The sequence below is a fragment of the Sciurus vulgaris genome (genome assembly GCF_902686455.1).
Source record: "Sciurus vulgaris genome assembly, chromosome: 11".
Lineage (NCBI taxonomy): Eukaryota > Metazoa > Chordata > Mammalia > Rodentia > Sciuridae > Sciurus > Sciurus vulgaris.
Window position 1 is genome coordinate 44,221,356 of NC_136472.1, and position 19,901 is coordinate 44,241,256.

Below are 19,901 nucleotides of genomic sequence, written 5' to 3' on the forward strand. Positions count from 1 at the left end.
TGAGTTTGGTTTTTACAATGTTTAGTTCTTGTTTTGTTACTTTACTGTTTTGTCAGAATGACTTCATAAAATAACTATTTGCTTTGTATGTCTTTTTCATTCCATGAATTATGCATTATAAATATAGTCAAAAAAGAATAACAGGAAAGATGTATATGAGCCCACTTATAATCATTTATGGTTCTTAGTCTTAGAATATTGAAGTAACTTCATAGAAAAAAGCACAAATATATACTTTGCATTTCTAAAGACATGAAAAAATACCCAGATAATATCTATTACTAAAATTATACTGTAAATGGTAGTCTTACAACAAATTTTAAAAGTAAAATTGAGAAACTTTAACTTAAAATATACTTCAAACGTATCATTTATCTTAAACTTATATATGTGTCACTAACATTTCCCCCTACATATACTCTCATGAACAGATATCAAGTGACTTTATTGCAAGATTTCAAAAATACTAAATGAATTGGGATTTCATTTTTTTTCCAAATGCCTTGAGGATGTTCAAGAATATTTCCTAAATTAGCTACAATATTTTGTACCGCACAAATTCATACACACACAGGGCTTTTTAAAATTTTGGTGAGATTAACCATTATTATTTTAACTTCTATTGGGCATTTAGGTTGTTTGGTAAATTTTTATTATTATAAATAATATTTTGATAAAAGTATTCATTTATCTTGGTGCTTATGTCTGGTTATCTCTATGATATATTCCTAGAAGTAGAAATATTTTTCAGCTTGTAATATACATTTCTAATATATTGCCAAGTAACTCCCCGCCCCTGTATGATTACCAGTTTTAATTCCCATAAACAATAGAAGTTTTCTCCTGTTAGCCTCACTGACTTTGATGTTAAAATGTTCCCAATTTTCAGTTTTAAAAAGCCACATAATTACAAACACACATAAAAGTACAAAGATTTCTGTATCAAGCCTCAGTGAAAAATTGCCAGCTCATGTCTAGCTTTGAGAACCCCATCTGATTTCTTCCACCTCTGCTCCTTCACTTGGTTACTTTGAAGTAAATCTCAGACACACATCATTTCTTCCATTTATATCAATATATATTTTAGAAAATAGATATTGAATATATATTTTCTAAAAGAAAGTGTAATGACAATACTTTCTTCACTCCTAAAGTTGTCAAATATCTAATTCCCCATTGTCACTGCAAGTGATTTGTTTTTACACTTTTTTCCAGTTAGGATTCAAAGTCCATACTTTGTATCTATTAAGTCTTTTTAAATCTGAGTGTCTAACTTTTGTCTTTGCTAATTACTTGTTGATTCTTTATCAAGTTAAGTCATTATTGCTATCCTTTCCATTTTTATCTAGGATATATGAAATTACCTAGCCATCATTCGAACATTTTTCTGATATTTTTACAAAAATTGTTGCTTATTCACAGGAACTTAAGTGGAATAATATTTATTAATTCAACAATATTGCATTTCTGCTGTGTTCTGGGTACTTATTTGATGCTAAGGAATATACTCTGTAAAATTCTTCCCAGGTAAAGCTTACTTTCTAATGGGAAAAAACAATAAATAAATGAGTAAATTAAACATAATCTTAGAAGGTTGTACGTGCTATGTGAAAAGAAGTAAAGGGAATTTAAGAGTGGGAGCAAGATTCATTTTGACATAATTATACAAGCATGAAATATTATTTGTTCAAATTCAGTCCCCAGTACTTACCTTTTGCCTCCCCTCCTCCTCCTCCCTGTTCCTTTCTTCTCCAGTGATCTTTCTTCTATTTATTTATATATTTTTAGAATTAGTGCATTATGGATATACATGAAGGTGAAATTCACTATATTATAGACACATATATATACATAGGAAAGTTTGGTCAGATTTATTCTATAGTTCCTTCCTCTTCCTCCCCCTCAGTCCCCTTCATCTGTTCCAATGATCTTTCTTCTATTTTCATGGAATCCCCCTGCCTTGCTTCATGCTTTTTTTTTAAATTACTTTTTGATTCATTGTACACTAATGGGGTACAACTTTCATTTCTATGGTAGTACATGAAGTAGAGTACACCATTTGTGTAATCATACATGCATATAGTGTAATGATGTTTGTCTCATTCTATTATCTTTCCCCATCCCCATCCCTCATTTTCCTCTGCACAGTCCATCCTTCCTCCATTCATGCCCTGCTGTATCATGCCCATTATGTATCATCATCCTCTTATCAGAGAAATCATTCAGCCTTTGGATTTTGGGGTTTGGCTTATTTCCCTTAGCATGATACTCTCCAACCCCATCCATTTCCTGTGAATGCAATAATTTTATTCTTTATGATTGAATAATATTCCATTGTGGATATATACCATAGTATATATCCATTCCTCTGTTGAAGGGCATCTAGGTTGGTTCCACAATCTAGCTATTGGAATTTGAGCTGCTGTGAACATTGATGTGACTGCATCACTGTAGTATGATGATTTTAAGTCCTTTGGGTATAGGCCAGGGAGTGGGATAGTTGGGTCAAATGGTGGTTCCATTCCGAGTTTTCTAAGGAATCTCCATACTGCTTTTCCACAGTGGCTGCACCAATTTGCAACCCCACCAGCAATGTATGAGTGTACCGTTTTCCCCACATCCTCACCAACACCTATTTTTGCTTGTATCTTGATAATAGTCATTCTAATTTGGGTGAGACGAAATCTTAGGATAGTTTTGATTTGCATTTCTCTTATTACTAGAGATGTTGAACATTTTTTCATATATCTGTTGATTTCTTGTACATCTTCTGGGAAGTGTCAGCTCAATTCTTTAACCCATTTATTGATTGGGTTATTTTTATTCTTGGTGTAAAATTTTTTGAGTTCTTTATAAAATCTGGAAATTAGCGCTCTTTCTGAAATGCATGTGGCAAAGATTTTCTCCCACTCCGTGGGCTCTCTCTTTACCTTGTTGATTGTTTCCTTTGCTGAGAAAAAGCTTTTTAGTTTGAATCTATCCCATTTATTGATTCCTGTTTTATTTCTTGTGCTTTAGGTTCCTGTTAAGTAAGGTTCCTGTTTGTTCAAGGTGAGAGATAGGGATTTAGTTTCATTTTGCTGCATATGGATTTCCACTTTTCCCAGTACCATTTGTTGAAAAGGCTATCTTTTCTCCATGGTATGTTTTTGGAACCTTTGTCTAGTATGAGGTAACTGTATTTATGTGGGTTTGTCTCTGTGTCTTCTATTCTGTACCGTTGGTCTGCCTGTCTATTTTAGTGCCAATACCATGCCGGAACTAAGGATGGTGGTGTCCAGGTCAGGATTAATTCATGCCATTTTTGTTACTGTAGCTCTGTAGTACAGTTTAAGGTCTGGTATTGTGATGCCTCCTGCTTCACTCTTTCTGCTCAAGATTATTCCGGCTATTCGAGGTCTCTTATTCTTCCAGCTGAATTTCATGATTGCTTTCTTTATTTCTATGAGGTATGTCATTGGGATTTTAATTGGTATTGCATTGAATTTGTATAGAGCTTTTGGTAGTATGGCCATTTTGACAATATTGAATTCTGCCTAACCAAGAACATGAGAGACCTTTCCATCTTCAAAGATTTTCTTGTATTTCTTTCTTTAGTATTCTGTTGTTTTCATTGTAGAGGTCCTTCACCTCTTTTGTTAGATTGATTCCCCAAATATTTTATTTTATTTTTATAGGCTATTGTGAATGGGATAGTTTTCCTAATTTCTCTTTCAGAGATTCATTACTTACGAATAGAAATACATTAGATTTGTGAGTGTTGATTTTATATCCTGCTACTTGGCTGAATTCATTTCTGAGTTCTACAAGTTTTCTGGTGGAATTTTGTGAATCCTCTAACTATCGGCAAATAGTGATAGTTTGAGTTCTTCTTTTCCTATTTGTATCCCTTTAATTTCTTTGGTCTCCCTAATTGCTCTGGCTAGAGTTTCAAGCACAATGTTCAATAGAAGTGGTGAAAGAGAGCATTCCTGCCTTGTTCCAGTTTTTAGAGGGACTACTTTCAGTTTTTCTCCATTTAGAATGATGTTGGCTATGGGCTTAGCATAGATAGCCTTTACAATTGTTGAGGTATATTCCTACTATCCCTATTTTTTTCTATTGTTTTCAGCATGAAGCGGTGTTCTATTTTATCAAATGCTTTTCCTGCATCTATTGAAATAATCATATGATCCTACACTTTAAGGCTGTTTATGTGGTGAATTACATTTATTGACTTCCTATTTTGAACCAACCTGCATTCCCTGAGATGAAACCTCCTTGATCATGGTACACTATCTTTTTAATATGTTTTTTGTATGCATTTTGCTAAGAATTTTTGCATCTATGTTTATCAGGTATATTGGTCTGAAGTTTTTTTTTCCTGATGTGTCTTTGTCTGGTTTTGGTACCAGGGTGATACTAGCTTTATAGATTGAGTTTGGAAAAGTTCCATCTTTTTCTATTTCATGGAATACTTTGAAAAGTATTGGATTGAGTTCTTCCTTGAATGTCTTGTAGAACTCTGCTGAGAATCCATGTGGTCCTGGGCTTTTCTTGGTTGGTAGGCTTTTGATGGCTTCCTCTATTTCAGTGCTTTACATTGATCTGTTTAAATTGTGTATGTCTTCCTGATTCAGTTTTGGAGGATCATATGTAATGTCTTTGATGTTTTCTATTTTGTTGGAGTGTAGATTTTCAACATCTAATTATGTTATGTATTTCAATTGTGTCTGTTGTGATATTTTCTTTTTCATCACAAATGTTAGTAATTTGCATTTTCTCTCTCCTCTTCATTAGTGTGGCTAAGGGTTTGTCAACTTTATTTTTCAAAGAACCAACTTTTTTTGTCAAATTATTTTAATTGTTTCTTTTGTTTCAATTTCATTGCTTTCATCTCTGATTTTAATTACTTCTTCTCTTATACTACTACTGGTGTTGATCTGTTCTTCTTTCTCTATGGCTCTAAGCTGTAATGTTAAGTTGTTTATTTGTTGACTCTTTCTTCTTTTCTTGAATGCATTCCATGCAATGAATTTTCCTCTTAGTACTGCTTTCATAACATCCCAGAGATTTTGATATGTTTTATCCTTATTCTCATTTACCTCTAAGAATTTTTTTATCTCCTCCCTGATGTGTTCTGCTATCCACACTCATTCAATAGTGTATTATTTTGTCTCCAGGTATTGAAGTAGTTTGTTTTTTATTTTGTCATTGATTTCTAATTTCATTCCATTGTGATCTGATGGAATACAAGGTAGTATCTCTTGTTTTTGTATTAACTAAGGGCTGCTTTGTGGCATAACATATGGCCTATTTTAGAGAAGGATCCCTGTGTTGCTGAGAAGAAAGTGTATTTGATCATTGATTGATGGAATATTCTATATATGTCTGTCAAGTCTAAATTATTGATTGTGTTATTGAATTCTGTGATTTCTTTGCTCAGTTTTTGTTTGGTGAGAGAGTTGTGTTAAAGTCACCTAGTATTATTTTGTTATGATGTATTTGGTTCCTGGAATTGAGAAGGGTTTGTTTGACATACATAGATGCACCATTGTTTTGGGCATAAATATTTATGATTGTCATGTCTTGCTGATTTATGGTTCCCTTAATCAGTATGAAATGTCCTTCTTTATCCCTTCTGACTAACTTTGGCTTGAAGTCTGCTTTATCTGATATGAGGATCGAAAGCCCTGCTTTTGTACTGAGTCTGTGTGCATGGTATGTTTTTTCCCATCCTTCAACTTTAGTCTCTGGGTATCTTTTTCTATGAGATGAGTCCCTTGAAGGCAGCATATTGTTGAGTGTTTCTTTTTAATCCTATATGCCGGTCTATGTCTTTTGATTTATGAGTTTAGGTCATTTACATTCAAGGTTATTATTGAGATATATGCGACATATTTCCAGTCATTCTGACTTATTTTTGGTTTTATCTTGACTTGGTTTCTCCTTTAATTGTCTATTCCTTTAGGATAGTTCCTCTCTTTGCTGACTTACATTGTTGTTTTTCATTTCTTCCTCGTGGAATATTTTGCTGAGAATGTTCCGTAGTGCAGGCTTTCTATTTGTAAATTCTTTTCATTTTTGTTTATCATGGAAGGATTTTATTTTGTCATCAAATCTGAGGGTAAGTTTTGCTGGGTATAAGATTCTTAGTTGGCATCCATTTTCTTTCAGAGCTTGAAATATGTTGTTCCAGGCCTTTCTAGCTTTTAGATTCTGTGCTGAGAAATCTTCTGATGTTTGTATTGGTTTCCCCCTATATGTAATCTGATGCTTTTCTCTTGCAGTCTTTAAAATTCTATCTTTATTTTGTATGTTAGGTATTTTTATTATAATGTGTCTTGGTATGGATCTGTTGTAATTTTGTACATTTGGTGTCCTGTAAGACTTTTTTATATGGTTTATTGTTTCCTTCATTTCGAGGATTTCTGTTGGTTTTCTTTTCAGAATCTCTATCTCTTTATTGAAATGATCTTTTGCTTCCTGCATTTGCTCTCTTAACTGTTTATTGGAGCCATCATTCATTGCCTGAATTTGCTCTCTTATCCTTTGCTTCTTGGATCATTTTAATCATGTACATTGTGAACTCCTTTTCTGTACCATGCTATCATTGGATTCTGTTGATAATGCATCTAGGTTTGTTTGGGAACACTTTCTTCCTTTGTTTTTCATGTGGTTCCTGTATCTTCCCCTCTAGCGGTGCAATACTCCGAGGTATTGCAATTTCTCCCCTATCAGATTATAGTGTTCCAATACCTCACCTTAAAGTGGGAGATCAATATTAGTAGCACACAATACAAACAATATGCAGCCTTAACCCAAATAGTCCCTATTAAGATATTAACAGTATTGTCTTAATAAACAGAGATGACGAGTTTGACTATTATCTATAGCATAAATAATAGGTTTGCAATAAGATCCACAATTTCTGATGGTGGACAACAGGATGGGGAGGGGTGTAGAATGTAATGTTAATGAGATAAGAAGCGAGTATATAGAGGTACTAGATCATAGGAAGAGTGAAAATGGAATCAAAAGAAATTGGTTGTTAGCTAGAGAAAAAGGAGAAAGATTCTCCAAGGAAACAGAGAGATAAGAGGAAAATAGAGTGATAAAAATAATTAAAATGACATAAAAGTAGGAATAATAGTAATATTACTACTAATAAAAAAATTCTGTAATAAAACTATAATATACTATTCAAACCTCCTATTCTTCAGTAGCCTGATGCATGAAAGGTACTTGATAATGTGGTGTCCTGGGAAGGGAGTTGCTGGAACTAAGGATGGTGGTGTCCAGGTCAGGATTAATCCATGATAGCCGGCAGAGGCAACCCCACGTGTCGGTAGATGGGGAGCCGCAGTGCATGCAAGAGACGGCAGCTTGGGCCTGGTCAGCGCTGGAGAAGTGGGTGGGCCGTGACTGTGCTTGGGCCTGGTCAGCATTGTGCTTTTCTTCCCTAATTTTGGTCTAGCTTCCAAGTTTGCTCTTTTAGAAAGCATGGTTAGATAGATCTTACTGATAAAGCCTGAAGTAGTTCAGAGAGTTAGCCATGCAAGTATCTGGGAGAAGCCTTAGAGGAAGTAAGCAGTGCAAAATCTCTAAAACTTGACGAATGGCAAGAAGGACATAACAACTGCTACAAAGGAAAAGAGAAAGGAAGTAGATAATGATAAGATCAGAATGATGAAGGGAAGGGTGAAAAATCACCTAAATCCTTGTAGTTTATTATAAGGAGTTAGTGTTTTACTGGGAATGCAACAGTGAGCTGTATAGCATGATCCTGGCAGAAATGTAGTATGTGATTCAACCGCATTTTAAAAGGTCCCTCTTACTGCTGTCTTGAGAATATATTGTTAATCTGGTAAGGGTTGAATATTAGAAGGCTACTGCAGTAACGCAAGTGAAGATGGAGGTAGCTTAGACAAGTTTTGTAGAAGTGGAGATAATAGGCCAATTCTAATATATTTGGAAGGTGAAGCCAACAGGATTTCCTGGCAAATTGGATTTGGATATGAAAAAAAGAAAGGCAAGATATGAGAAATATGAAAGAAGGAAAGGTCTAGGTTTCAAACATTTTTAACTTGCAATCCAAAGTAATGGAGTCACCTTAAAAGAAATGGGATAGATTCAGATGGAACACATTTACTGAGTGGAGGTGGTAAAAATTAAGAGTTCAGTTATGGGCAGGTTATATTTTTCTAAGATATATCCAAGTGGAGACATCAAATAGGCAGTTGAGAATCTGAACTTCAGGAGAGAAGTCTAAGCTGAAATACAAATTTGAGGGTTGTTAACATTTAGATGATATTTAAAGCCTTAGAACTGGATGAAATCACCATGGGATATTAACTCTTTCCTGCAGTATACATGGTGCAGTTATATCCTTCAAGTTTTATCATTTGTTCTTAACTTTGAAATGTCCTTTTTATGCTGAAATCTTAACACTTCATGTAGTAATATCTTTTTTCCTCAAAGTTTTGGAATCATTCCTCAAAAAGCCTTCTCATCCATAAAGTTTAGTTCCCGTTCCATTTATTTTCTCTGAATTTATTTTTGGTGTAAGATGATGGGCAACAATGTAACTTTATATGTTCTAAGGAATCTGTCTTTCTTCTCTGTGTGGGTATGTACATGTGTTTGTTTTGAATAGTCATGTAATTCTGTTTATTGAATTTCTATTCCATTTTTTTTCTTACCTAGGGCTAGTGGTAATTATTATTTCAATACTTGATACATTATAATATTTTTTTTATCTGTAACAGTTCTTATTCCTCTTCATTATTGTTTTTAAATAATTCTTTGCTGTACCTAAGTAATGATTATCAGCATAGATTTTTTTCTACCTCCTATGAAATATCCTTTTAAAAATTGATAAATTGTCTTTATATTTTCCCACTATCAAATTTTCCCACTGCATATTCATATCTTTTTTTATGTTGTTCAGCAAATTTTTCTTCATATGTTTTCTGTACATTTGTTATTTAAAATATGCCTATATATGTTTTATATTTTTGTTATATGGATTACTTTTTATTTTCCTTATGCTAATAAGCGTACTACATCTTATTTAAGGAAAAACTAACTTAAAGTTTGGTTAGTTTTAATATGTTAGAATTTTGAGTAGGTATTTATGGGCTTAAAATCTGCCTCCAAACTACATATCTATTGACTTGGTGTAAAATATGCACCTATTTTGGGTCTAGAAAACAGAAAGCATGCTCACTGAATGCTGTGCAAGATGGGGGTGCTGACGGCAAGGTTTATTTATGGAACTGATAAAATTTCTGACATTAAATGAAAAGTCAAGATTTCCTCATTATCCATCTGGAAACTCACATTTAGTAATATTTCTGTCTCTAACCTTTCCTTTTTTAAAAATTTTGCACCCTATGTCAGTGGTTTTATCTCAATGCACAATAAAAGATACTAGTAGGAACCAGTCTTATAGTAAAGATATTCTGATTGAATATAGTTCTTACCTAAGTTCAAGTTCCCCCTAAAATTACTTGAATACAAGGAAATTTCATGTTAAAAAAAATAAATAAAACAGGAACTCTTTGTACTACTTCATATAATGAATATAAGGTAGCAAAAGTGTTTTGTACTAAATCTTCTCAATTCTTTCCCATTGGGCAACAAAATTTAATCATTACCAATATCTAAGTCATACTTGTAGACCAAAATGCACTTAATTTGATCCTTAGTTCTCAAGTACATGACACATTGTTTTATTGTTCATCTATAAGCAAATATTGCTATAAATTAAAGGATCTGCATTGTCCCTATTTTTTCCATCTTAAATAACTATGAGTGGGAAAATGAAACTGAGCTGAAACTATCATAACTGCTGTTTCCTGCAGATACAAATATTAGAAGATTATGGTTGATTTACTACTCAAAGTTCTGGATTAATTTAAAAAATTATAATGAAGCTTAAATACATGGGAAATGTATTCTTTTTTGTATTATTTTGCATATAGCTGGTATTGTCTGTGTTGGCACTACTGCAGCCATAACCACAATAGCATCATAAATGCATTATAAAGGGTTGGGGATATAGTTCAGTTGGTAGAGTGCTTATCTCTTATCTCACAAGCACAAGGTCCTGGGTTCAATTGCCAGCAAGAAAAGCATTGTAAAATGCTTGTTTAGTTAATTTGGTGTGGTACCTTAACTTTACATATTTTTAAAATAGTCAAAATTCATTCAATTGTATTATTTGTAGCTGTTAATTCCCTGAGTCACAAAGCTATTAAAAAGAATCCAGATTTTATGCTTGGTACAATAAATGTATCATCATTTGTAGCCTATGATTATTTATTGAAATGCATATATTAATACTTGATTTCACTTCAGAACTTGGCTACCTAATTTTTGATTAAGCTTAGTTTCCCAAAATACTTGCTCATGTACATATTAACAGTAATGTTAGCAAAAGAATCTCTGCCATCATTTTGTACCAAACCTCAATTAGATCTAATCCCATTCATCAATGTCTTACTGTCATGAACCCTATTTTGCAGCCTGTGACTCATGTTTAATACTTCATTCTGCTTTTTACACTAACGTACAGCCCTGTAAATCTTTTAACGTTTGCAGTCTTAAGCTTTTGATAAATTAGTTCCTCTGGGTGAAATCATTCAGAACACACAATGTGGCACATCAAAAGATGACCCAAAAGGCCTGCCCATTTTTTAAGAGAGGGACTTTAAACTCATTAGTGATAAATTATCTAGTATCTTTATTTAAGGGAACCATCTGTAAAATATTTCAGAAAGCTAAAACTGAATATTGAACCCCCTTACATAAGAAATCACATGAATTGCCAGTTAGTAGTTATGCCTTAGAGATTTATTTAAAGCAGAAAAATGAATTTTTTTTATTTCTTAATTCAATTTACTTTGAAACATTTAAGAAAATTTGTCACAAGGAATGAATAATTATAGTGACATCTAGTTTCCATTTATTTGTCACTCTCCTTTACAGTGCCTTTCACATTGTCACCAAAATATTTTCCTAATAAAGTGCAGAGCTTTAGGGAAGGTTTCAAAGGCTCTGCCTGTCCCATGTCAAGCTACAGACATACTTCCATCCAGCACCTGGTTTCCCAACCTTCTCTTAAATATTCTTTCTTTCCCTTGCTTCTGCAGTTTCCAAGCTTTCTTCTCAATCCCAAATGTTGCTTGCTCGCTCTCCTCACATGCCAACTTATTAAATCCTCCTCCATGTTGAAAGTCCATTTTAAATACTACCTTTTTTATGTAACTTTCCCTTTAATGAATAATCTCTCCTTAGCGTGCATTTTTTTCCTTTTCATTCCCTTCACTTTTTAGAATTTCACTACTATAGCGGTTATCACATCTTCCCTCTCCCCAGCAGGAAACTGTTTATAATTACTGTTAATCAAAAAAGTCAAGCCAGCTGGGCACAGTGGCGCATGCCTGTAATCCCAGTGGCTCTGGAGGCTGAGGCAGGAGAATCTCAAGTTCAAAGCCAGCCTCAGCAACCGTGAAACTCTAAATAAAATACAAAATAGGGTTGGGGATGTATGCTGAATGACTTAAATTAAAATTTCAGTATTTACCCAGTGTTTCTAAATAGTATGCTGTACTGCTCTTTCTTGATTCACATGTTTAGATATTATAAGTTCTAATCTTAAGAGAGGGGAAGATTTAACTCACACCCCACTTATTTCTTCTTCCCTGATCTGTCCAATTTTTTTAGCAAGTACAAAGTAATATGTATTTGCCTATATACTAACATGTGGTCTCGCATAGGCACATAAATGCTAATATGTGTAAGTCTTAATTCTCCTGTCTACTTAAGGAAACTTTTATAATAAATATTACTAAAAGCATCTTTTAAATGTAAGAATACACTGAAGTTTCTTAAAAATATTTTTAAGAAGATAGACATGAAAAAAAAAGTTCTTTTCTGCTTTCTACTGGAAATATTTCAGAGTCCATGGACAAACCTGTGGCATTGACTTCTTGAAGAAGTAAAATATTTGAAAGATATAAGTAATAAGGTAGAAGAAATGAGTTTGCATTTAGAATTAGGTAACTTAAAGAGCAGTACTGCTGACTAAATATATTTTTAGATGTTTTTCTTAAGGTATAAACAATTTATCAAAGATCTTTTTCATATGCTGCCTTCATTATATTTTATTATCAAATTAAAAATACCCACTCATTGCTTTTATTGTACTACCATTAGTCAATCATATTCCTTAAAGTCCCTGAAGTTTGAGAGAGATGTGACTGGAAGATGAATATCTAAATTTTGTTTACTTCTTTTTTGGGGGGGTGAAGGTTGGTACTGGGGATTGAACTCAGGTGCACTCGATGAGCCACATCCCCAGCTGTATTTTGTATTTTATTTAGAGACAGGGTCTCACTGACTCGCTAAGTGCCTTGCAGTTGCTGAGGCTGGCTTTGAACTCTGGATCCTCCTGTCTCAGCCTGCTGAGCCATGGGGATTATAGGCATGCGCCACTGCACCCAGCTTGTTTACTTCTTTATGAACCATTTGGCCAAACGCTTATGCATAATTGTTATAACTGCTTAGCAAATATAACTTAATGGAGTCAGGCAAAGTGACTCAATTTTCATTATAATGTTTGTTTTTGTTTTGATTTTAAGTTGTTTGTTTTAATAGCATATTTTATACTATACCATCCTGTGTGAAAACACAAATGTTAATGTATTTAGGGTATAATTCATGTTATATTGTTTTAGAATATGAACTATTAATGATGAAAAAGTATAATCATTCTCCAAGGGCAACCTGAAGATCCAGCTTCTTTATGTAGACTTTAAGCCAGTTGTGTTTTTTATCTCTGCTCTGTGCTTTCACAGACTACTTCATGCCACTAGTTACTAAGACCTTCTGAGATTTGAAAGTGCTGGCTTCTTGTTGGCTTCTTAACATTCTCTCACCTCAGACATTGCTTCTGTTTTGTTTTGTTTTGTTTATCATTTATAATTTTTTAGAAGCAGCACATTTTATTATATAAAATAATCAAATAAAGAAAAATATCACTCAATTTTCTAACCTATAACCTGATACGATGATGGATTATGCCTAATTTCCTTCTGCTGTTCCTGTGACTTATCCCCATTTTTTGTGGCATTGCTCGTATATGCTTTGATTTGTTGTTGTTGTTGTTGTTGTTGTTGGTTTTTGCTTTATTTTGTCAAAATTAAGATCGTACTCTGTATAAAATGTATATGCTACCTCATTAAACAAACATTTCCCATATCATCAAATCTTTAAAATACAGTTTCAAATAACAGTGCAATTGTGAGTATTTCATGTTTTATTTAGTCATTGCCTAATTGAATTCTTCCTGTAGTAGGGATTCAGTATTTTGTAGTGGAGGAGAACTTGGCATCTGTATTATCAGAAGGCCTGAGTTTGTGTGTCAGTTCTTCCATTCCTTTATATTTTCCTTTATTAGATGCAATAAAGTTTCTGTTTGCTTATTTTAAGTGTACTTATAAAATTAAGGAGAAAAAGCCAGATGTGGTGGTCACACCTGTACTCCCATCTACTCAGGAGGCTGAGGCAGGAAGATCATTTGAGCCCACAAGTTTAGACCCGCCTGAGTTACATAATAAGACCCTGTCTGAAAAAGTGAAAAATTAGGAGGAAAATGCTTTCTTATTCACTGATTCAATAGCACATTGAATATACATGGGAACCAAAGCCATAGATAGTCTCAGGTGGACACTTTGTTCACCCAAGAATATCTCATCCATATGTGATATGGCCCCCAGTGATGGGAGCAATCTCCACAGGAAGGACACATTCTGTTTACTTTTTCTTTCTGCACTGACCCTACTGGGCTAGGACTTTATTTTGGGTCTTCTTAGTAGTACTTCCAGTCTTCAGATATTGTCATTTTTCTATAACACTCAGCCTTATCTTTTCTTCCTTATTCCATCTACCTTCTCATCCCTGGCCCTAATTTAAGGGACTTTAGTGACACCAGTCATTGTCTTTTACTTAACTCCCTGAGAGAGCACTAAAGAGTGAAGCATAGGAACTATTACAAGTTATTGATCTTCATGACTTTCTTTATTCCTGTCCTAGCTACACATATATCCTTCAGAAAGTCTGTAGTATTCTGGTGTGTATATATATATATATATATATATATATATATATATATATATAGATGATATTATTCTCCCGTGACCAACATTAGAGTAAGTTTTTGTCTTATAGTTATTTGAAAGGGAATCTGGATGGAAACTAGATGCCTGATATCTTCTTAGTATGGATGGTTTTCAAATGAGGCAATGCAAGAAGACACCAACCACTCTCATCCAAGATCTCATTATTTCTTGCATGTGCTACAGCAATAGTGTTATTACTGATTCCCTATCAATATATACCTACTCAAACTCCATTCCCTTGCCTATTCAAACTCCATTCTCCACCCAAAAACAAATCTTTTTCTAAAATATCAATCAGATCACATCACATCTGTACTTAAACTCCTTCACAAATATCCCTCTGCTCTTCACATAAATCTAAAGCCTTACTTTGTCCATAAACCCTTAGATAAGTTGGCCCCTTAATATCTGTGTAGCTTCTCATTTCTGCTTGATCTAACTTATCACACTTTCAGTCACAATCACCTATCGTTTCCTTGAGCTGAACTCATTATTGCTATTGGGTCTTTGTTTTTATTCCTTGCCTCCTTCCCCTTCTCTTCATATAGCTGACTTTTTCACAGCCATTCAAATCTTAGATCACATATCTCCACCATTCTTAGATTGGCCTTTATAGTTATAATCACCCCCACCCCCTCAATCTTCCATCACACTCTGTTCCAATTCCATATTTTTATTTCTTTTTTGGTGCCAGGGATTGAACCCTGGTGCCAGGGTGCTTAACCAGTGAGTCACATCCCCAACCCATTTTTATATTTTATTTAGAGACAGTTGCTTAGGGCTTTACTAAATTAGAAATTGACTTTGAACTTGCAGTCCTTCTGCCTCAGCCTCCTGAGCCATGGGGATTACAGGTGAGTGCTACTGCACCAGCCCATATTATCTTTGCGATTCGTCACCATGTTTATTTATTTATTGATATCTGCCTTCCCCTCTTAAAAATGTAACTTTATAGCTGTCTTGTTTACTACTATATTCCCAATACCCTGCATGGTGGGAGCATGGCTTAATAACAATGAATTCTCTTTACAAAGGTGCAGTCCTCTTAGATTTTTGCTTTTTGCATCATAGCTGACTATAACTTTTTTTCTTACATAAAAAAAAAACAATGATCCTGTCTTAAAAATAATAGTAGTGACTTTTTCTTTCAAATATCTTGACATTAGGCTTATTATTATTTGTATAAGTTTCAACAAGTCTCATTCCCTTACATCCTATGGATCATATAACTATCTCCAGGCAATAGAAATGCAGTACACCTACAATATGTTCAAGATTTTTAAAGTACCAAAAGATGATCTAGAAACAGCAAAATTGTTCAAAACCATAAGATACACTGTTGCCCACTACCTCTTATACTTATGTGTGTTATGCACTGGTCTAGTTCCTTTGATGGACTGAGGACCTCTTGTCCTCCCAAGTGGCTGCCAATCTTTTCTATCCATGTTTATAACAAGGTGTTTTTAATTCCCTAGCCCCTCCTGCTTAACACCCACATTGCCAGGGTATTTCATTGGCTACCATCATCTTTTAGGGTCCTAGAACAGCTAATAGCCTCACTATGTAATTCCCATTCTTGTTTTATAGAGTTAAAGGAATTACATTCTGCCTCCAAGTTCCTTCTTTATCGCTTCTACTCTATAGGCCAATAATTATGGAATTTTATTAAATAGTATTTTCCCAAACTGAATCATGACAATCTATACATCCCAAGCCTGCTTTTCTGGAAATTTACTGTACTTCTCTTTTTCCTAATGGAAAAGTACAGCATATCTCTTTTATAAACATAGGCCTAGCACGTTCAATAGTTCTTAACAACCAATAAATTCTACAGTGCCCCTAACCCAATTCTCTCCCTCTTAAAATACTTAAACTTAGCTTAAGAGAGAAAAATTATTTATATATTCTAAAACTTATATTCTAAGTGACATGTAAGATATATGTGTTTTTATTTTCATTAACAAGTGGGGTCATTATCATTTTATACTTAGAGTAGTTTGACTGTTTAATTTTTACTTAAGCCTTTAAATTTTATTTTTGCTCTGGTTGTCCCCTGAACTTTTCTTAGCTTCTAGTCAGTCTTCCAGTAGTCCTGAAATGATCATCCATTTTCTGCACCTCTTATTGCCTTATCAGAATTTAATAATTGAGAGCATAAAAAGAAAAAATACCCTTCAGATTTTGTTTTGTACATGCTATATATCTCCTCTACCAAGCCAAATAAAACAGTGGTGAGTCCATATTAACATTTCCTCTCCATGTTTATCCTGCAGTAATCATATAGGAGAGAAGAGTTATAGCTTAGATATACTATTGTGACATTACTATTCCTTTTGGTGACAAATTGTTAATCTGATCATACCAAATGCAATGTTGGGTATATGTTTAAAGTATCCATAGGACTGGTGGATGTTTCTTTAGTGTCTTGTGGTAAGACTCCATTTTCATGTTGTTTAGTAGTAGTAAGGGAAAAGTGGTCTGCCATCCTGAGTCAGCACTTCAGATTAACTCCTCCAGAAATATAGTGACTTGGTAATCCTTATTCCTTGAGATTTCATGCTCCATTATGTCCTGGATTTTTTAATGTTGTTATAAAACCTGCATTTGCAAGTACACCTATATGTGCTTGTGTTAGCAATAACTTTGTTTTATATTACAATCTATGATCTGCCTTGATAAACTGAATATCTGATCAACTAAGTAAGACATTGTTTGAAATATATTGTTTTAGAGATAACTGTTATTGATTTAATTATTAGAAGATAAATTACTGTATTCCCTGTGAAAGTTGTAATGCTAACAGCTGAAGCATATTTATATTTCTAAAACCTTTCTTTGAACCTAAGTGTTTCTGTCATCTAATCCTAGAAAAATTCCCTGTCCATAAAAAGATAGTATCCCTTTTTTTCCTAGGAGGTATTAATGCCCACACTGCTAAAGTGAGTTGCCCAAGGTCACTCAGTGAGTTGTTGGTGAAGTCAGAAATAGAATTCAAGTCTCCTGACTCCCTATTCAGTTCTCTATCCTCGATATAGTTTTCTATCCTCTATACCCCTGCTGCCTCTCATGGGAAAAGAAGTTAATCTTCCAGCTATTAATAGCCACCAAATTGGTGGTAGCAGCACAGTGGAGAAAAGTAACTGTCTTTACACTGCAGCATTAGTATAAAAATATCTGGTAATGGAAAATTTGACAAATGTCATGTTAAAGGGAGTGGAAAATTATTTTAAGATCTAGATCTCATTTATCTAGTTCTCAGAAAAGTAAAATTTCTTAATAGAACAGAGATCATATTTTTCTTCCTGTTTTTAAATTGTGTTTCCTAGAGGGTAATTGTCAACCTTCCCATAGTAGAGCCTATTGTCAACTAACATAAGAAGAATAATGCATGTACTTACTGGTGATTACTATATTTTTTAACTTGGTGGAAATTTTGAATTACCCTATTGAAATAACCTTTATAATGTTTTCAGCGTTGCATAAGTTAATATTATATAGTAAAGCAGATATAATCAATTGGAAATTTTACTTCATGATTTAAAACCATAGACAGAAATAGCATATTAATAGTTTCTTCCATGAGTGATATTCTCCAAACAAAGGCAATTCATGTCATGTACCATGAAACAAACAGAATTAAGAGAAAATGTGGATAAAAAGGTAAAGTACTACTCTTTAGAGAAGAAATATATTTACTGAATGGAGAAAGAAGAGGTTACAAAAACGTTGGAAATAGTAAAATATAATTTTGAAAAGCAGCAGAAGTTGTAAGATAAGACTGAGCAAAGCTCATCATACTTGGGGTCCTCTTGATGTTTCAGAGATTATGCTTTTTCACAGTGCTAAGAGTTAAAATACTGTGAACTCTTCAAATTATGTTCATTTGTCTTTGATATTAAATCTAATTTTTCTAAATCTGTGAGTTTTATAATACTAGATACTAGTAAATTAACTAGAATGCATACTGAGCTGTGTACCTGAAATCATAACGGATACGCTTCTTTCATTAACCTGGTATTTTATTGGTTACTGCCATTCTATCTTAAACCCACGTCAGACATGAAGTTGGAAATTGCTTATGAATTGTTGGATTTGATTGAAAATAATGAATTTATTAATTTTATTTAAAGTTTTTAGCAATAAACCATATTTTCTTTCTAACTGATTTTCTTCCATGTTTTTATCAACTGTTAAAAAAGTACTTTTATTAATGTATTTTAAAAAATGAATGAGATTATTATAAAACTATTTAGTAACATTATTAAACTTCTCAATTTTATTGAACAGGCACATCTTCAAGTGAACCTAATCTGCTTAAAATTACTCCACAAAAAAGAACTCGCAGAAAATTAATGCCTTCTCCCTCAAAATCAAAACATATTCAGAAGCCTACACTATCTGAAAGTATGCAACTTAATGATTCTCTCAGCAAAGAACTTCAACCTATTTTGTATACTCCAGAAGACTGTAGAAAAACTTTGCAAAATTCACCTCCAGTGGCCTTAATAAAACCATCATTACATACTAAAAGTTTTCAGGCCAGCAACTCAAATATAAACAGTGATAATTCTCTAAAAATGTTGTGTGAAGTAGATATCCCTCTTAAGAGGAAAATAGAACAAGGACAGGAGGATTTGGACTCTACTTTTACTATATGTGAAGATACCAGGAGCTTAAAGAATAAATTACCCAAACAGGAATCACTATCAAACAAAAACACTTTACAAAGTTAAAAAAAAAAAAAAAAAAAAAAAAGAATATTTTCCTATTCTTTTGTTTTGTTTTGTTTTATACATAGCCCTTAAACTATTACCTTCCTTTTTTTCATCATTAGCTATTTGAGGTTTATTTCATGGATGACCAGGTGTGTTATCTTGATTATAAATTATATTTCTGAGTATGAATCCACTAACAATATTTTAGTGTCTTTAATTTCATGTCTTAAGTTGGTTGATCCTCATTAAGCTAGAAGAGACTTTGAAATATACTTAGTTTGTTCTTCATACTCTAAAGTTACATAACACAAGTTATTACTAGAGGATTACCATGTTTGCTATTATTCATTAATGTCTTCACTAAAGGAAATTTCACAGTTTTTATTCGCATTTCTCAAAAATCAGCTTACTGTGAAGTAGTCAAGGTATCATTGACTTCATATCATCAAAGTAAATATTCATCTACATCATCATACTTAATCTAAATATGGGAAGGAAAATACCTCTACCTTTCTCTACTTCAGAGAATACAGAAGTTCTTAGTAATGACTCTACCTATGGTGTTTAAAAAAGAAGAAAACCCCAGGAAAAGTGAAGGGAATTTTGTAGTGTAGAAGAAAGTTTTTCTTTATATATCCATATTAAATGGTTTCTGAAAGTATCTCCCTTTTTTCTCTATAATATAAAGCAAGCTTATTCTCTCTCTCTCTCTCTCTCTCCCACTATTTAATATACAGACTTGACCCTTCTTCATTCTCAGCTAAGAATTCTGTGCCTGTATCAAGTATAATGCCCTCCTACATGGCAATGACTGCTGCTGCCAAAAAGAAACAGAAACTAATAAGGTATGATTAAGTATAAACTGGTTAAGTCTCTGAAGATAATCTTTATACTTTTGTTTCCTACAGCTCTTTCTTATTTCTTGTAATTAGACTGTCAAGTCATAGCTAAGCATACTTTTGGAAAATTGCTTTGAATGAGCACTGGACTTATGTTATTGAAAGGAGATCTTGATGAAGCC

At 33.4% G+C, this 19,901-nt stretch overlaps 1 protein-coding gene across 2 annotated transcripts in view; it reads left to right on the forward strand.

Annotated features, from left to right (window-relative positions):
• Nucleotides 1-19,901, forward strand: part of KIF18A (kinesin family member 18A) — a 75,957-nt gene that overhangs the window by 47,794 nt on the left and 8,262 nt on the right. Inside the window, exons 14-15 of one of the 2 annotated variants that reach the window (XM_079105155.1) lie at nt 18,453-18,892; nt 19,616-19,725. In XM_079105155.1, the coding sequence (XP_078961281.1) occupies nt 18,453-18,892; nt 19,616-19,725 (550 nt within the window). The remainder of the gene's footprint in view (nt 1-18,452; nt 18,893-19,615; nt 19,726-19,901) is intronic. The other variant, XR_013757865.1, reaches the window with a different exon arrangement.